Genomic DNA, 18,604 nt, shown 5'->3' on the forward strand with positions numbered 1-18,604 from the left:
TTAAAAAACAATACAGCGGGACACACAAATCCATCGGCATCTGTTGTATATGCAAGTTTGGAGCTAGTAGGACGGGCCACCCATTGAGAGGTGAATGACCGATTCATGTGGCATGACTTCTGACACTTTGTTGGCCTCTCTAAACCTCGATCGCTATGTCAAATTTGCATACAGCGCTTCGGCTGCCCTGCAGTGTCTAGGTTGTGCTCCCTCGAGCTAAATTTGCAGATTAGTTGATTTCAACTCAAATTACCTTCAACATCATCAGACAGCCCATCATCAGTTGTGAAGGCGAATTAAGCAGCCTGCTTCCAGCCTCATTTGTAGAGTTCGTGCTATTTGGGCCGCGGTTCATGAGCTGATATTTGGTTGAGACTGTGGCCATATTCTGCGTCGAAGATGAGATTTAGGCATCGGGATGGTCGGCACAAAGTGAGCTAATGTCGTCCCGATCCCAATTGTTATCTAGCTGAAGAGACAATTATCTTGCAAGAGCACAGATAAGCATTCAGAGAACTCAAAACTGAGAAGAAGATACATGGAGTAACCTTAACTTTCCACAACTGAAGTAAAGATAACACAATTTACAGCAAATGAAAAGAACATATATGGTTGTCCTCAGCATCGATTCGTTATAGACTTACAAAAAGAACGAAACAGCATCTATCTCTACGACGAATGAAAAATGTGGGAGAAGTGGAAAAACCAATGAAAAATGAGGCTTGAGATAACTGTGCAGTGATCTTCGAACGAAAACTATATTGGCCAAATATATCAGAAAAGAGATGTAACAGTTCTCTTTGAAGCTTGTAACAGCCTGCCTTCCCGCGTCATGGTCTAACTAATCGATCATCGGGGCTTGAAATCGCCATATACATGAAGTTTGGAAAATGTATGCTAGATAAAACATCAAAAATTCAAAAAGAGATGATCCTCAAAATCTGAGATGGTATAAGAATTGACCGGAAGATCCTTCCCCTAAGATGACACAATCAGCTTGCACTAATGCTCGAATACGAAGGAAGGATCGATCCTTGAATGCTACATATCAGTTCGCCCATTGAAAACCTGTGCTATCCCGCGGCTCTCTTAGGCGGAGTCTCATCTAGCATGGGAGGCCATGCAATTACCACAAGGAGGATATGTGAGCGCGCGAAAGGTCAATTATCAGGATGCCATAGCTGAAGCCAGAGGGATCTCGCTCTCGTGCGATTTGTATGAGACGTCGTTGTTGCTCGAACTGCTCGAGGACGATCTCGACTCGATATTCCTCAGGTTATTATTATTAACACTTCCTTCATTCACCACGACCGCTGCCCCGAAATTCACCTGCTTCCCGTCCCCATTTTCCGTATCTCCCATGCTTTTGTTTGTGACCGTGGCTGGTGTGCCAACCAGGCTCCCCGCCCGGTTCACGGAAGCCAAACTGCCACTGCCTGCGCCGCCCCTACTGCTTGGGGCTCCATCTACACCGCCACCACAGCAGATGATTCTGAATCCAAGGGCACGGGAAATGCATCTGTACGTACAAAGCATGAGCCAGAAGAACCATGGTAGACACACAAGGGCCATCCCGGCGTAGAGTAGCCAGGCGGAGTTGGTAGGATCGGGCCGGGTCATGTACATCACCAGGAAGGCGCCTCCGGACGCCAGCGAGAGCAGTATGACGCATGAGATGATCCATACGAACACTCTCCCTGCTCGGGGGTTGGCTATTGGCATTTGCGTCGACTTCGATCACAAGAAAATTCAACAGATCAGAAAGGTTTCTTCTACGTCATCATCCATGTTCAGGATTCAATGCTCAGATCATCGGTTCACCATCCACCCGAGAGGAAGAACTTGGCTCCGAGTGAAAAGGGTCCATCTGGGACGACGACAATAATGACAACGACAGGATAATTGATAATGACCGATCGGCTTCATCAACGATGTGAAGAGGACAGATCCATCGGTGCCATTGCCCTGGACACGTTCAATGCTTGTTTACGTGAAAAGAGGAGGGAAGGGGAGAGAGAGAGGTGATTGATTAATGGTGTCATTACAACACAATTAAACATCGTAATTGGTCTGTAAGCGCAGCTGCTCTATCTCCTCAATGGGTCTATCTTGACCGTCTGATCCATCAGGACTCTCTAATCATACGGCCTAAACACGAGTGTAATCACACGGTTAACGCTCTATTTGATCATAGAGAATTGCCATTTCCTTAAATGGGCTCTTTTGACATGTCCGGTCCCTCCTGCATGTGTCTCAAAAAATCCGTCACTAGTTTCCGTCATTCCGCCCTAGCGGGAAATCATCGTAAGGTTTTGGATTAAATCATGCAATGAGCGCAAAACCTTTCTGATGAACCGCTGCCTACCCAGTCAACTGTCTACGCATGACTTCACAGTACGTATAATTCGAACTCGAGATTTTAAGGAGACGTGCCTATTGTAATGGAAACAGTCTTTAAGATCACAAGATTAATTCAGATGCTGGGGTGTCATCCACTCTAATCTATAGTTGAGAAATTGGCATTATTCAATATGTTGGGTTTGGTAGGTGTAGTGGAGAAATCACTGCTGGGATGAAGAAACCATATGATAATCAATTAGATTGTGCCATTTTTATGCCTGGAGTTTGCCTCCAAACTCCGAAATTATCATAAGTTAATTTCTCCCCGAATATTTTAAACAACATTTGCAGTCCTCGAAATGATTTCGGACATGAATTAATTCCTAATCATGTGATGAAACATTGCCTGAATAAAGTTGGCCATCGGTATGTTTAATTAGGATCCTATGCTTTGTTTGGTTTTAGAGTTCATTTTTAACTCTATTCCACTTAACTTCACTTATCTTCAATTCAACAACATAATTATTATTTTTCCTTTTTTCTTCAATTTTTTAACCATTTAATTCAATTTTTAATATTAAATTCTCTCAATTATTCATTATTTTTTTTTATAATTTCACAATATAATCATTACTTTCTCTCAACTATTCATTATTTTTTCACACTTTTTCTCATAATTTAATAATACGATCACTACAACCCAGTTAAATATTAAGGGCGTGTTTGGGAAGTAAAACATGTTCAACTTACTTATTTTTACTTGCATAAGGACAAAGACAGCCGTAGCTTTGAAAAATAAGGGCCCCATCGATCGACATATTTGACTTGCACCCGCGACAATGTCACACGGTGCTCTTTTTTTTTTTTCTTTTTCCGTCGGTGGCCAATTATGACCATTGGGTAGGGCCATCTTCCTACCCAACAGAAACCATCGTTCCTTCTCCAGAGTTCCAGCTTTGCCTCTATTTTAGGGTTCCATGCAATCACTCCCATATTCAATCGAAGTTGGGCACATGAACTAGCTAATCCAGCTCAAAAACTGCCAATTAGTGACAGGGAAGACGCCATTTCACAGATTAGTGGAGGCCCCGGCATTTTTTTGCGGAGTGTACGGGCGTGAGGAAGAAGGGGAAAGACGCGATCAGAAGAACAGTGAAAGCTTGACTTTTTCAGGAGAGGTTCCCGGAGTTAGTGAGGTATGTCACCAAAGGACAGAGATTCCCAACTTGGGTCTTTGTCGAGGGCCCCCTCCATTGCTCTTTTCACCTACACGGTGGTCCTTAAGAATAGGTCCACCTCTGCTTAGCAGAGCCATTTGCAGTCGGGGTAGCTTCCTCTGCCCTCTCTCTTGATTAGTCCCCATCGGTTGCATAACGATGTTGATTATTTTGCTTCTCTAGTCATTGAGTAGGAAGCTGTTTTCTAGTTTCGATTAATCTGAGTAGGAGGCATGGGCTTGTTTTCTAGTTAAGCTTTTTCCATTCTGTGGTTTTTTCATCCAATGGGTTAATGTGAGCTGCTCATCCTTGTTGGTTTCGGTTTGGTTGCATTCTTTGGGTTAATCTGAGTAGGCATGACTATTAGTCCTTGCTCTTTTCCTCTTTACTGTTTCCCAAAATTCTCCAGAGTTTGAAAAAAAAATTTGAAGGTCCATAAATTGTTCTTCAAGAAGGTATTTGCAAGATCGATTTTTCGAGTTTGGTTATAATTCATATAAATTTCTAGTTGGACGGTTTTCTGATAGTAGACAACACAAAAAAATATCTTAGATAACACTTCAAAATGTCTCTATATTTCCACACCCCGGCATGGTCTCACTATTCTGAGAAATAAAGATGGAAATTGGATAAATTCTAAGGGCTTGTTCTAGGGTTTTGCCTTTTCCATTACGTGATTTTTCATTCTATGGGTTAATGTGAGGTGTTCATCCTTGTTGGTTTCATTTTATTGACTTCTTTAGGGTAATTTGAGTAGGCATGGGTTAAACCGATGTAGGCATGGGCTTGTTTTCTGGTTTCGCTTTTTTCATTGTTTGGTTTTTTCGTTCTTTGGGTTAATGTTAGGTGCTCATCCCCTGTTAGTTTCAGTTTTTCCATTCTTGCAATCATTTTATGGTATCAATGAATAGTGGACGGTTGAGTTCATCCCAAAAATAAACTCTCATGACAGTACACTAGTTTTTGTTGTATTGCTAAGTAATTGAAATATGTTCTACTACAACTTGTTTTTGTTGTGTTATTCATTTTGTTTGCCTATTACGTGTGGAAGTTCTGCTCCGACAAGTACATCCACCATGGCTCCTAAGGGTGGGAATATCCTCGAGTGGACTGATTAGATGGAGTTGGCTTTCATAAATATCATCCTTGAGAAGTTGAAAAGAAGCCACACCACATCTTGGAAGCAAAGGGATTGGGATGAGATGACGGTGGAAATGGGAAAGCAATTTCCCGATGAGCAACTGTGCTCCCAGAAGATAAAGGACAAGTGTACGAGACTAAAGGGAATGTACAAGCAATTCACTAAACTAGTCAACCATACTGGCATCGGATAAGATACAGACACCAACACTATCAAGGCGAGTCCCGATGTATGGGATATGTTTATCAAGGTACAATCTTCATTTGCCAACTTCACATGACATCATATCAATCTTTTTCTTGCGTTTGAAGTGTGAACTTGAATTCATAATAATATCAGTTGAGAAATACGACAAGTCTTTCAAGGTAAAATGCCGACTATATTAGTGTTTCATTTTAACATATATGTGCATGTCCTTTGTTTATACGTTTGCTTTGTATGGTTGCTTCGAATGTAATGAAGTGTCACGTCAAATGATCCTTATTTTAACTTGCAGAAGAGCAGGGCGTTCAAGACATTCCGAAGCAGAGGCTGCAAGGACTATTGCCTGCTAAATGAACTTTTTAGTTCTTCAACTATTACAGGTGCTCTCCGCATCCCCTCAACCGATCTATCGAGGACTTTAGATGAAGAACGACAGCTGCATTAAGAATTCCTATCAGCATCCAAGAAAAAGCAAAAATAGCCTGTCAACCTCGAAGAAGGCTCTGATGAGAGTGACGAACCTATTCAGGTTTAAGAGCCTATTATATTTGAGTACTGACATCGAGTGCGCAAAAGACCTTCATCGACAAGCTCACAACTGCAGGAGTGCATGGACTTATTCAAGGTCAGTTTCAAAGAGAAGTCACAGAGCACCTCACCGTCGTCAAAGAGAAGCAAGTCCGTTTTAAGCCCTGAGAAGCCTGAGAGGAATAGTTTCGAGGAAGCCATGGTAGAGATGGATAAATTGAAACCGACAATCCCTCATCGCTTGTATATAGCTAGCAGCTTAGCTCTCCTTGATGAGAAAATGAGGAGGCTTTTCATGTACTACACGGAGGATAGCCGAAGGGAATGGCTACAGCATCTTGCAGACTCTTGAATCAGCTCAGGATCTGGCTTTATGTTTAGTTGAACTTTTTCGATAATCTCATTTCTTTTTCTTTGTTATGACATTACTCGTATTGCTATGTTTGTTATGTGTTTTTGGATATGTTAACTTGATTATGTTTTACATGTGCTTGGAATGTTTATTTTGTATGGTTATGAATTATTGTATTTTACCGTTAACGATATGTTCATGAACTTCCTTCCACTGTTATAGGCGCACAATTGAAGGACAATATGCCAAGGAATAGCACTTCTTCGCAATATGACGATAGCTCTAGTGATGAAGAGATGGAAATTAGGCAACGGTGGTTCCTCTTTTTAATAATGCAAGTTGCTGCGACCGAAGAATAGGTTAGACGGAACATCCCGTGTAGAACTTCTCAACTCCAAGGAAGAGAGTACAAGCTTGAAGTTTTGGGGAATAACATTAGATGTTACGATAATTTCATAATGGAACCATACGTATTTAAAAGCCTCAGTGACACACTTCGACGGTAATATGGCATCAATGATATTACGAATGGTATCACCGTCAAAGAGATGCTGGAAATGTTCTTATTAGTTATTTCACATAGTACACGATATGCAGTAGTGGCGGAAAGGTACCAACATTCCAAGGAGACGGTGTCGCGTTCATTCAGAAAAATTCTTCGAGGAATACAAACCTTAGCACCCGTTTATATAAGACAGAGGAACGTTGTTGTGCAGCCCGAAATTGAAAATTGTCTACGGTGGCATTTCTTTAAGGTATTTTTTTTATAAGTCAATACTATAATAATTCATTTCGTAATATTATATAAATTACATATAATTTTGCATTACCCCGCAAGATTGCATCGGAACTATGGATGGAACCCATGTGGCTTCATGTGTGCCTAAGGAGAAAAAGTAGCTCATGGCGATCGGAATACAGAGATATCACAAAATGTACTGGCCGTTTGTTCTCACGATATGATGTTTACATATGTCATGACGGGTTGGCAGGTTCGGCACATGATTCAAGAATTTTTTTCCGAAACTGCCATAAGCGCCACGTGGTGGTGAACGTGTGATGATAAACTTTCTATTTCCCAAAAAATTTCAACCCTAACATATTTAACTGAAAATTTTCTTTTGGTATTTCCATAACAATATTATGTTGTCAATGCAGGGTTTCCCAATATTCCGAGATATTTGGCTCCATACAAGGGGGAACGGTATCACCGAAGTGATTTCGATAAGGACAATCCGCCGACAACAAAAAAGGAGCTGCTCAATCAGCGCCACACATCAGTGCATAATGTCATCGAACATTGTTTTGATATTTTGAGGAGGATATTCGCCATACTGAAATTGATGCCAAATTTCAAACCGCATAGGCAATGACAAATTGCCATTGCTTGTTTTGTGTTACATAATTTTATTCGCCGCAATCATTATCACAATAGGTTATTTGATGAGTACAGCGACGCTTGGGCAGATTATGATGAATTTCGAAATCCACCAGAATAACCGGGAATTAGAATTGAAGTGGACATGAGTAGTCATGAAATGAATGTTGTACGTCACCGTATTGCTAATCGGTTATGATGCGGAGAGAGAATGGCGCGATGACATGCACTGAAGTCTTTGTATTTGAAATTAGTAGCAATACTTTCTCTATTTGGAAATTGATTTGCTAATTTTTATTAAATCCATTCATTTAATGTAGACATATATTTCTGTACATGTCTTCTACACGAGCGATTTATTTAATAAAATGTGATGAACAAATATTTGGTGGTCAACGTGTTCGTCAAACGAATCTCATCAGGTGGTGCTCTGTGTAAAAATAGTAAAAATGGGAAGGCATGAAAATAAACCAAAAATTCCACCATCAGGAAGCACATGCTATTAGTAAATACAAATTCAACAATAATAAGAAGGCATCGAAAAGGAAAAAAAAAACAATTCAGCTTAGTAGGAGGCTTGTTGAGCCGCGCTTTTTTTTTTTCAAACTTATGGGCCCCACCAAAAAATATGTGTATTTGATTTTAAAGTTAAATAGAGTTGGATTTTGATTTTAATTGGGTTATAATAATTATATTGTTGAATTATGATAAAAAGTGTGAAAAAGTAATGAATAGTTGAGAGAAAGTATTGATTGTGTTGTTGAATTGTGAAAAAAGTAATATAATTGAAAGAATTTAGTATTAAAAATTGAATTAAATGGTTAAAAAAAATTTAAAAAAATGGAAAAAGTAATAATTGTTTTGTTGATTTTTATTGTATAGTGAGTAGAGTTAAAATTAGAGTTAAAAAGTTTAAAATTTTGATTGCAAAATCAAACGGAATAGTACATTGACTTTGTCTTTAGCTAGCATAAATAAAATAGAGTAAAGAATTGTTTTACTTCCAAACATTACCAAGCCATCTTAAGTCAATACTTTGAAAAAGATAGGGCGGAAATTACTTTGGAAGTGTCGAAAATATCTGCCAAACCAACCCCAAAAGTCATGGCTTAGACTAAAACCATATTGACAAAAGGAGGAAAAAAAAGATTCATTCTCGATACAGCAATCTTGAGTTTATATAAATCAGAGGATCAAACTCCATGTTATGTTCGTACCCAGCTGGACGACCGATTCTGAACAGGAGGGGGAGTGGGAGAAGGTCATGGCAGGTTTGTTCGACAAGCAAGCAGAAGTGTACGCCAAGGCGAGACCGACTTACCCTAGGGAGCTGTACGAGAAGCTAGCTGCTCTCACCCCTGGCCACACCTTGGCTTGGGATGTCGGCACCGGCAATGGCCAGGCAGCAATCGGGGTAAGCGTCTATCTCTTATTTCAGTCTCTTCAGTTTGGAATCGGGCCTCAGTGGTTGGTTCCATCTCACAGGACGTATGTCGTTTAATGTGAGTAGTTCGATATGTTCCGATGGATATCAGTAGATAATGTAGATGTGAAAGAGCAATTAAAATTTTGCAGCTAGCTAGACAGAATTCCTTTTGGTACCATGAGGTCCAATTGGTTTTTCGGCTTTTGATTACATACAGGTAGCTCAACACTATGAGCAGGTGATCGCGACGGACGTGAGCGAGTCGCAGCTGAAGCATGCGATGCCACACCCACGAGTTCAATACATTCACACTCCCCTGTCCCTCTCCGACGAAGAACTAGTGACAACTTTAGGGGGCGAGAACTCAATCGACTTGATCACAGTGGCTACAGCTGCTCATTGGTTCGACCTCCCGATGTTCTACTCCCTCGTGGACCGGCTTCTGCGCAAGCCCGGAGGCCTAGTGGCTGTCTGGACCTACCAGGGGTTCGAAGTGAGCCCAACCTTCGATCCAATCCTAAAACGATTCACCGACACGACTATGCCTTATTGGAAGCCGAATGCTCAATACGTGTTCGACCAGTACAGGACACTCCCATTTCCTTTCGAGAGCGTGGGTCTGGGCTCTGAGGGGAGCCCGTATATGATGGAGCTGCACAAGGAGATCTCGTTCGATGGGTTCATGCAGTTACTGAAGTCGGTATCTGCGGTCACCACAGCAAAAGAACATGGCATTGATCTGTTGTCCGAGGAGGTCGTGAAGGAGTTCGAGCGGGCTTGGGGTGGACCCACGCTAGTGAGGTCCGTCATGTGTAAGCTTTTTATGCTAACAGGAAGAGCGAGGATATAATGTAACTATATCGTGATGGCAAGGAAGGGCCACGAGTTCCATTGTGCTCCGATGCTTCGATATCTAGTTGTACTCAGGATCGGCTTTCTTATACAGAGCTATCTTATTGAGTATAACAGTGATATCAATATCTATATCTATACTATATACATAAAAAGCAGGCGATGTTTGTCTAATTTTTATTATTTCAAAATGTTGATGTCCTCTCGTGACTTTTCGTTGCATCCTTTCAAGTTTGTTACTTTTGGTCACAGCTGCTTTCATAATATATTCATTATTCTAAAAATACCAATGTATCCTTGTGACTGATTTTTGATATTTTTCCCTTCACATCCATCTCAATCGAGTTAGCCCTTATCGCCGGTACGTTTGTCCTATTTTTACATATCAATTTATAATTTCAAAATTTCACTATATCATAAGTTCGTTGCCCAATAATTTCACGCTTTCAATAGCAAAAATAAAATGAGGTGTTTCTCCAACCCTTCTTCCCATTTTGCCCAATAATGATATTACAAATTTACCCCTTTAGATAATTAACAAAATCAAATTAATACTTGAAATCATTGTACCTTTTGGCAAAAGTTTTTCATTCAAACAATACAAGCGAAACAAGTTTTCAAACAACATTTCAAGAGACCCTTGCATCCCCTAGGGCTAAACGAAATTCATACATCGCATAAGTTTTTATTTTTATTATAAAATTATATCTTCTAAGTATAACAAAAAAAATATAAAAAATTGACCGAAAAAATAAAGAGAAAACTATAATTTAATAAGTAAATAAATTTAATAGTTAAATTAGTATAGATAAATTTAATCATCAAATACTATTTCATATTTGGTTAAATTTGATTTTCTGGTGAAATGATATAATTGCTAAATGGATGTGACTATTCAAATAACAGCATTTCTTTCTGCTATATATGCCATTCAATTTTCAAAAAGACATATGAAAAATCATTTGAACTCCCTTCTCCCTCTAAAATTTTTATCTTAAATTAATTCATTAAGAAGTTTCAAAAGAGTCTCGACGTTATTTTTCAAAAATCTCAATGGTGGTGTTCTTATATTTCAAAGGTATGTCACATCTTATAAGATATCCATTCCATTATAATTTGTAGATACTTTATGGGCTTTTAATAGAGAATATTTACATATGATTCTCAAGTAACCTTGTTCTTCGTAGATTTTACTCTTTTTTTAAGGATATCGTAAATTTCCCTCAATATTTCGAGATATTATTTGATTGTCTCTTGTCATTTTCTTTCTAGTTTTTTCTTCTTACTCTTGGTCATATTTTCATAGAAAGTAGGAAACTGAGTGGTGGGCCTTTAGCCGATAGCCGACAGCCACCACTGCCCACGATCTCTTCAGGAGCAGTGGTTACCACCGATGAATCACTATCGGCCAATCTATCACATATAAGAGGAGCAATCAGAACTCAAAAAGATTCAAAAAAATCTGCCTTGTTAATTCGAATAGCACTTACATTTACAATCTTTATCCTGTCACAGGCCTTTGCGGTTCCATCGATTCTTAAATACTCATATAACCGTTGGATATTAATGATTCCTACAAAACAAGCTCATTTTAAACAATCAACCCTCAGAACTCAAATTCAATCTAAACATGTGTTTCCTATTTATCATAATTGCGAGGCGGGGTGGGGATTGGGGTGGGTTGTTGCATATCCAACTAACGGTCAAAAGTTACCAACAGCACGGTGGTCTAATGGTTAAGCTTCAAGCGCTCTACTTGAACATCACGAGTTCGAACCTCACTGAGGACATAAAGTTCACCACTATGTGGGTGTATTATGGAATGGTGATGACCAATCCATAATACTTAATCTAGTGGGCCTTGGACTTAATTTACTAATGTATTGGTGGGACTGTGGTGACTAAGTTTGGCTAAAATCTCCCCGAGTTATAATGAAAGGAATATTCCGTGGTGGTTAGGTTCCCTTAATTGGGGCAGCCACAGCACGCTGATAACCCGACTTAGCCTTTTATATTCAGAAAAAAAAAAGCTAATGGTCAAAAGTTGACCATTGAAAAAAAAATTAATTAGCAAGGGATTGGCCCTCAATAGCGTTGATAATTTTTTTCTTAATGGAATAGCGAGGGACTTAGTGAGAGATCGGTTCCCTCTTTAAGTTTCCTTCGCTAATCCCTCGCTAATTCGCCGGAATATTTTACCGGCGGATTAGCGAGGGCTACTTAGCGAGGGATCCGATCCCTCGCTAAGTCCTTTGCTAATTGCTTGTATTTTAGTAGTGTAAAGAGACGAGACTATTGCAATGGAGACAGTCTTCAAGATCACAATATTAATTTAGATGCTTGGGTGTCATACTCTCTAATCTATAGTTGAGAAATTGGTATTATTCAATATGTTGGGTTTGGTAGGTGTAGTGGAGAAATCACTGTTGGGATGAATAGACCGTATGATCATCCATTAGCTTGCCTCAAAACACCGAAATGATCGTAAGTTAAGTTCTCCCCTAATATTTCAAACAACATTTGCAATCGCCAAAATAATCTATGTCACGACCCGAAATTTCGGTAGATCTATCTCTTAATTTCGTTGATATCCCATATCACACAAACTATTTACATCAAAACCTAATTTTCATAAGGTCCAAAAAAATGCATATATATCAAACCAGCAAACTCTAATATATATATATATATATATGCATCTCAAAAGAGAGAATTTTCTTTTCACCCACATCACTAAACCAACTACACAAAATCTTCAGGTCGTAACATATTTAAATACATTATATGCAAAAAGAATACTTATCAAATAACTAAATTCCCTACCTAGTTCTCCGAGCTAATTCCGGATATCAAAAAGTGGTTCTTCCGAGCAGCTAGAAACTTATTTGGAAAAATATATACAGGGTGTGAGCTGCATCTCAGTGAGTACTATATTCCAAAACAAAATGACTTATTATTAAATAAATATTTAATTGCAAACAACCAAATATTCAAATAAATAATACAATCACTTCCAATCAACCATCATCTCACCCGCACACATTCACGGTATATATATATATATATATATATATATATATAAATACCAACTATAATAATAATTATATCATATACAGTAACTAAATTTAAGTTCTATTAACAAATACACACAACTCTTTCCACCATTTCTCTAATATCCAATATCATATAAACATCAAATGTCCATTCATTAGCATTCTATAGAACTTCACAACACAATCACCTGACATATCAAACTCTAGCAACAACACGGCTTTCACAGAACATCTTTAGACAATCTCAACAATCATCACATCTTCAGCAATCTCAACAATCATCACATCTCCAGCAAACATATCAGACAAACAATATACAACACAATCAGTCAATATAACCATAGAGTCTCATTTCCTTGTGACAAGTCAGGATGTTTAGGCCCTTTTTTCTATTCCGCCGAGTCTAGCAGCCATTCGTGCCCCCACTTTCGATTTCGCCGGGTCCAGCGGCCATTCATGCCGCACTTTCTATTCCGTCAGGTCCAGCGGCCATTCGTGCCCCACTTTCTATTCCGCCATGTCCAGCAACCGTTAAGGCCCCATTTTCTATCACGCCGGGTCCAGCGGCCCTAAGGTTATAGTTAAACAACAATGCAAGCATAATCCATTGCAACCACGCCAGCTCACCTCATATATCATCATACACAAACACAATCTCAATCACATTACAATGACAGCATGTTATCACCGCGTATCTCATACACAATTCGCATACACAACCACACTAAATATCTCAAATCGAAATAAATCATAAAATGCAATACCTCTCAAATCATTTCACACAACATAGCAAGACTGATTCCTTAATCTAACTATCACTATATTCTTCTTAAATAATTTATATAACTATAATACATTATTTTACAAGGGAATAGGGTACTCACCCAACTTCCAATATAATATTTAAGAAAGACGGGCCTTCAGAATGCGAAGTTCTAATTGCCTCAGCTCCTATAAATCATAAGCATAATAAGAAAACGATTATAAAATATATTCGTTTTCTTCATATATTCCTTATAACAATCAATACCACATTTGAACCCGAAAGAAAGAATTTATCCAGACTTAATTGTCCCTAAAAACCTCGAAACCTAACTGGCTTCAACTGTTATTAATATGCAATAATTAAATTATTCCAGTTAAAAATAATCTTAGGGCAGTAGCTAGCTTTTTCTCAACAAATAACTAACCTTATCTAGCTAATACAAATTAAACAACAATCATTATACTTCATCTACCTCACCAACTCACTGCTAGCTAGCTCCCAACTTCCTCAAATTTCCACCTCAACTAACCGTCATTCTAAAACTCGATTTTTAATCCATTTCATCTAATTCCCTATATTCATTAATTCATTCAAATAATAACGCTCAAGCAAATGAAAAGTGTTCTTAATTACTTCACAAACACAACTTCAATTTTTAACTTAATAAACTAACTATATAACACTAAAGCTGCAGCTAGCAACAAAGGAAAACCCAATGCCTCAAAGGTCCTAAAACCCTAAATCAACTATACATCCGAATTATTAACTAAATACTTGAACAGATTTATTTATTTTTTTACTTCATAGACCACAGAAACAATTAAGTAAAATGAAGATCTCACCAAACGAAAGAAAACAAGAATTCAGCTATCTACATACCCCAACTCTGTCAATATCCAACCGAAATGCAATACCCACTCTTACTTGTAAGATGACTTCTATCTCTGTAGTTCTCTCTCCCTCACTGTTTTCCATCTCAATAAGACTAAAAAAAAAATACTCCCAGGAAAAGTCCATTGCCAATCTCTACTATGCTTCTATAAGAATACAAATGATAAGAATGAAACTTCCCCTTCCTTCCAGTAATCTATTTACAGTACTTTGTCTCAAACAAATCAAAAAAATGCTTCTTGCAATAACCAACCAAATTAATATCTAACTCACAAATTTCAGCATCATCACTGTGGCCTAGCTTGGTTCACTGAACGTTCAAATATACTAGTCCAAGTTACTTCATCAATTTCTCTAATTTACTCATCCAACTAACTTGTTTCTAAATCCATAGCAATGACACAATCAATTAAATTAAGGCTCAATCAAGAAAAAATCGGCGACATACCTAAGCTAGCCCCGTAACAAACTCAACCCAGAATGCAAGCTTGGAGAAAGACGAATTCGAACAGAGAGAAGAGAAGGGTCACTGACAGAGATGGGGCAGAGGACAACGTAAGACCATCGCCATCACCCTCACCGTCATCGTCCCTTTGATCTCCTTTCTTCCCGAAGCTCCATCTTGAGCTCTCTGTTCCTCTATTTCTCGCTCTCTCTCTCTCTCTCTCTCTCTTTCTCCCTCTGTTCTTCGATTTCTTCAGCTAACCGAGAACAAAGAAGAAAATAAAAATGAAATACTAAAGTAAAGAAAGAAGTCAATGGCGTTGGCAAAATTGGTGCTTAGTGGAAAATTTTTGGGCCACGTGGGGGCCATGCCAATTTCCTTTCTTTTTTTTTTAATTGTGTAATGCTCAGCCACATAAATATGTGGTATCTAATATACATATATAAGAGTAGCTACGTATGTATATATATATATATTCATGTTTAGTAAAATCAATACCGGATCTCACAATCTCGGACGTGAATTAATTCCTAATCATGTGATGAAACTTTGCCTGAACAAAGTTGGCCATGAGTATGTTTAATTAGGATCCTAAACCCACTCAAGTCAATGCTTTGAAAGTGTCGAAATGATATGTGGAAAATTATATCTGCTAAACCAACCCCAACATGGGTTACGTCATGTCTTTCGTCCATCCGTAGACTAAAACCATATTGACAAAACGAGGAAAAAAAGTTTCATTCTAGATGCAGCAAACTTGAGTTTATATAAATGAGAGGGTCAAGCTCTATGTCGTGTACGAACCTCTACCCAGCAAGACGATCGATTCTCAACAGCGAAGGGGAGTGAGAGAAGGTCATGGCAGGTAATTTGTCCGATAAGCAAGCAGAAGTGTACGCCAAGACGAGACCGACTTACCCTAGGGAGCTGTATGAGAAGCTAGCTGCTCTCACCCCTGGGCACGCCTTGGCTTGGGATGTCGGCACGGGCAACGGCCAGGCAGCGATCGGAGTAAGTGTCTATCTCTTATTTCAGTCTCTTCTGTTATGGAATTGGGCCTCAGCAGTCGGTTCCATCTCACAGGACGTATGTCGTTTATGCGTGTCATCCGATATGTTCCAATGGATATCAGTAGATAACGTAGATGTGAAAGAGCAATTAAAAATTTGCAGCTAGCTAGACTGAATTCCTTTTTGGCCCGATGTGGTCCAATTGGTTTTTGGGCTCTTGATCACATACAGGTAGCTCAACACTACGAGCGAGTGATCGCGACAGACGTGAGCGAATCCCAGCTGAAGCATGCGATGCCACACCCACGAGTTCAATACATTCACACACCCCTGTCCCTCTCCGACGAAGAACTAGTGACAATGTTAGGGGGCAAGAACTCAATCGACTTGATCACAGTGGCTCAAGCCGTTCATTGGTTCGACCTCCCGAAGTTCTACTCCCTCGTGGACCGGCTTCTGCGCAAGCCAGGAGGCCTAGTGGCTGTCTGGGCCTACCAGGGGTTCAAAGTGAGCCCAACCTTCGATCCAATCCTAAAACGATTTATCGACACGGTTATGCCTTATTGCAACCCGAATTCTCAATACGTGTTCAACCAGTACAAGACGCTCCCATTTCCTTTCGAGAGCGTGGGTCTGGGCTCTGAGGGGAACCCATATATGATGGAGCTGCACAAGGAGATCTCGTTCAATGGGCTCGTGCAGTTACTGAAGTCGGTGCCAGCGGTCACCACAGCAAAAGAACATGGCATTGATCTGTTGTCCAAGGAGGTCATGGAGGAGTTCGAGCGGGATTGGGGCGGACCCACGCTAGTGAAGTCCGTCGTGTGTGAGATTTTTATGCTAACGGGAAGAGCGAGGATGTAACTCCATCGCGATGGTGGGGAAGGGCCACAAGTTCCATCATGCTCCTATGCTTCAATATTTAGTTGTACTCGGGATGCTTTCTTCTACGAAGCTATCTTAATGAGTATAACAATGATGTCAATATCTATAGCTCTCTATACTATATATAAAAGCATGAGGTGTTTCTTCAATTTTTATTATTCCAAAAATAACCATGTACCTTTGTGATTTTCCGTTACACCCTTTCGACACTACTAAAAATACCGGGGTTACCGAGGGAATTACTGAGGGATTGTGTCCCATGGTAATTGCCGAGGGAAAATTCCCTCGGTAAAATAAAAAAATTTAAAGAAATAATTTTTCTAAAAATAAATTACTGAGGGATTACGAGGGATTTTTTTCTCGGTAAAATTAAAAAATTATTTTTTATAATAATTTATCAAGGGATTTTTCCAGAGTAAAATTTAAAAAATTATTTTTTAAAAATAATTTACTGAGGGAAAAATTCTTTGGTAATATTACCGAGGGATTTACCAAGGAAAAATCCCTGGGTAAATTAAAAAGTATCAATTTTTTAATAAAAATTTTAAAAATAAATATCAAATGAGAAAATTAATATTTATTTTACAATATTAATTGTAGAGATATATATCACATATAAATTATAATTCTTGTAGAGAATATTATATTGTAAGTTAAATATAAAATTAATCTAATTTAGGATTGAAAGTGTTAAATATTTATAGTAAATATGAAATTAATTAATTTGAATATTTAAAATTTGATTTTTTGAAAAAATATATATAGATATAAGTATATAAATATAATGTTTACGCTCAGAGCGCGAGTCATAAATAGATGCATTTTGTAGTTAGTTACCATTTTAATATTGTACATAAAAAGTAAAAAAAAAAAGAGAGAGAATGAATGAAATAAATAGTATTAGATATAAAATCTCAAAATAAATAGTAGTGGAAATAATGTTCCAATTCGTAAGGAAGAGTATATAAAAATCTCGATTATGTTATACTAAAATCCATTCAGATCGGTCAAATAAACTATGTGATTATTTTCAATTAAATATCGCGTACATTATATAGGTAAATAATGTTGAATTTATTATTAAATGTATATATTATAAATGCAAATTTGTTAATATTACCAGTTTTTGGTATTTTAAAAATGAAAATATAAAGACAAGTAATACAAATAAAATTAAGCGTAGAGAAATGACAAGAACAATGCATGTAGCTCAAGGTTAAGGAGATGGCATGAGGGGTGGGCAGATGGGGTTGGACCCTCGGTAAATCCGTCGGAATTTTTTTTTTTTGGGATAATTCCGGTATTTTTAGTAGTGCAAGTTTGTTACTTTGGGTCGCAATTGCTTTCATAATGTTTATATTCATTATTCTAAAAATACCCTGTACCATTATGACTGATTTTTGACATTTTTCACTTCACATCCATCTCAATCGAGTTAGTCCTTCTCGCATGTAAGTTTGTCCCATTTTTTCATATCGATTTATAATTTCAAAACTTTGTTGTACCATATGTTTGTTACCCAATAATTTCACACAGTCTTTGTCTAGCTCCTGCAGTCTTTCACGTTTTCAATGGCGAAAATAAAATGAGGTGTTCCTTTAATTTTTCTTCCCAATAATGATATTACAAATTTGCCCATTTACATAATTAACAAAACCAAATTAATTCTTGAAATCATCATGCCTTTTGGTAAATGTCCTTCATTCAAACAATTCAAGCGAAACAAATTTTCAAACAACACTTCAAGAGGCCCTTGCTTCCCCTAAGGCTAAAAGAAATTCATACATCAAGTAAGTTTTTATTTTTATTATAAAATTATATCTTCTTTAATATAAAAAAAATTACAAAAATTTGACTGAAAAAATAAAGAGAAACCTATAATTTAAATAAGAATGTAAATTTAATAGTTAAATTAGTATAGATAAATTTAATCATCAAATACTATTTCATATTTGGTTAAATTTGATTTCCTGATGAAATGATATGAATGCTAAATGGGTGTGATTATTCAAAGAGTAGCATTTCTTTCTGGTATGTATACCTTCCGATTTTCAAATAGACATATGAAGAATCATTTGAACTCGCTTCTCCCTCTGAATTTTTTCTCTTAAATTAG

General features: G+C 37.9%; 3 protein-coding genes and 2 long non-coding RNA genes across 6 annotated transcripts; 3 read left to right on the forward strand and 2 right to left on the reverse strand.

Moving 5' to 3' along the window:
• Positions 1 to 524: 524 nt before the first annotated feature.
• Positions 525 to 2,041, reverse strand: LOC116199261. The gene has a single exon (XM_031529559.1). It carries the CDS (start codon positions 1,720 to 1,722, stop codon positions 1,168 to 1,170), a length of 555 nt encoding a protein of 184 aa, XP_031385419.1. The 5' UTR covers positions 1,723 to 2,041; the 3' UTR covers positions 525 to 1,167.
• Positions 2,042 to 3,237: 1,196 nt separating this feature from the next.
• On the forward strand, positions 3,238 to 6,004 carry LOC116199329. Its single transcript, XR_004155527.1, has 3 exons — positions 3,238 to 3,536; positions 4,609 to 4,948; positions 5,195 to 6,004. It is a non-coding gene; the product is annotated as an uncharacterized LOC116199329 (long non-coding RNA).
• A 2,298-nt stretch (positions 6,005 to 8,302) lies between these two features.
• LOC116198917 (putative methyltransferase DDB_G0268948) lies at positions 8,303 to 9,662 on the forward strand. The gene is made up of 2 exons (XM_031529185.1): positions 8,303 to 8,574; positions 8,804 to 9,662. Exons 1-2 carry the CDS (start codon positions 8,368 to 8,370, stop codon positions 9,434 to 9,436), a joined length of 840 nt encoding a protein of 279 aa, XP_031385045.1. The 5' UTR covers positions 8,303 to 8,367; the 3' UTR covers positions 9,437 to 9,662.
• A 2,931-nt stretch (positions 9,663 to 12,593) lies between these two features.
• LOC116200857 lies at positions 12,594 to 15,279 on the reverse strand. Of its 2 annotated transcripts, none has more exons than XR_004155744.1 (2): positions 14,597 to 14,884; positions 12,594 to 13,442 (listed from the first exon to the last, which is right to left on the reverse strand). It is a non-coding gene; the product is annotated as an uncharacterized LOC116200857 (long non-coding RNA). The 2 variants fall into 2 exon arrangements; XR_004155745.1 differs by having other exon boundaries at positions 12,603 to 13,442; positions 14,683 to 15,279.
• A 58-nt stretch (positions 15,280 to 15,337) lies between these two features.
• LOC116200856 (putative methyltransferase DDB_G0268948) lies at positions 15,338 to 16,722 on the forward strand. The gene is made up of 2 exons (XM_031531795.1): positions 15,338 to 15,604; positions 15,835 to 16,722. Exons 1-2 carry the CDS (start codon positions 15,452 to 15,454, stop codon positions 16,465 to 16,467), a joined length of 786 nt encoding a protein of 261 aa, XP_031387655.1. The 5' UTR covers positions 15,338 to 15,451; the 3' UTR covers positions 16,468 to 16,722.
• The last annotated feature ends 1,882 nt before the right edge of the window (positions 16,723 to 18,604 follow it).

Source organism: Punica granatum, chromosome 3, assembly GCF_007655135.1.
Source record: "Punica granatum isolate Tunisia-2019 chromosome 3, ASM765513v2, whole genome shotgun sequence".
NCBI classification, from domain to species: Eukaryota; Viridiplantae; Streptophyta; class Magnoliopsida; order Myrtales; family Lythraceae; genus Punica; species Punica granatum.

Coding starts and splice junctions, on each gene's coding strand:
- LOC116198917 (XM_031529185.1), top strand. CDS start 8,368: ATGTTCGTACCCAGCTGGACGACCGATTCTGAACAGGAGGGGGAGTGG. Junction 8,575..8,803: donor ATGGCCAGGCAGCAATCGGG/GTAAGCGTCTAT, acceptor GATTACATACAG/GTAGCTCAACACTATGAGCA.
- LOC116199261 (XM_031529559.1), bottom strand. CDS start 1,722: ATGCCAATAGCCAACCCCCGAGCAGGGAGAGTGTTCGTATGGATCATC.
- LOC116200856 (XM_031531795.1), top strand. CDS start 15,452: ATGGCAGGTAATTTGTCCGATAAGCAAGCAGAAGTGTACGCCAAGACG. Junction 15,605..15,834: donor ACGGCCAGGCAGCGATCGGA/GTAAGTGTCTAT, acceptor GATCACATACAG/GTAGCTCAACACTACGAGCG.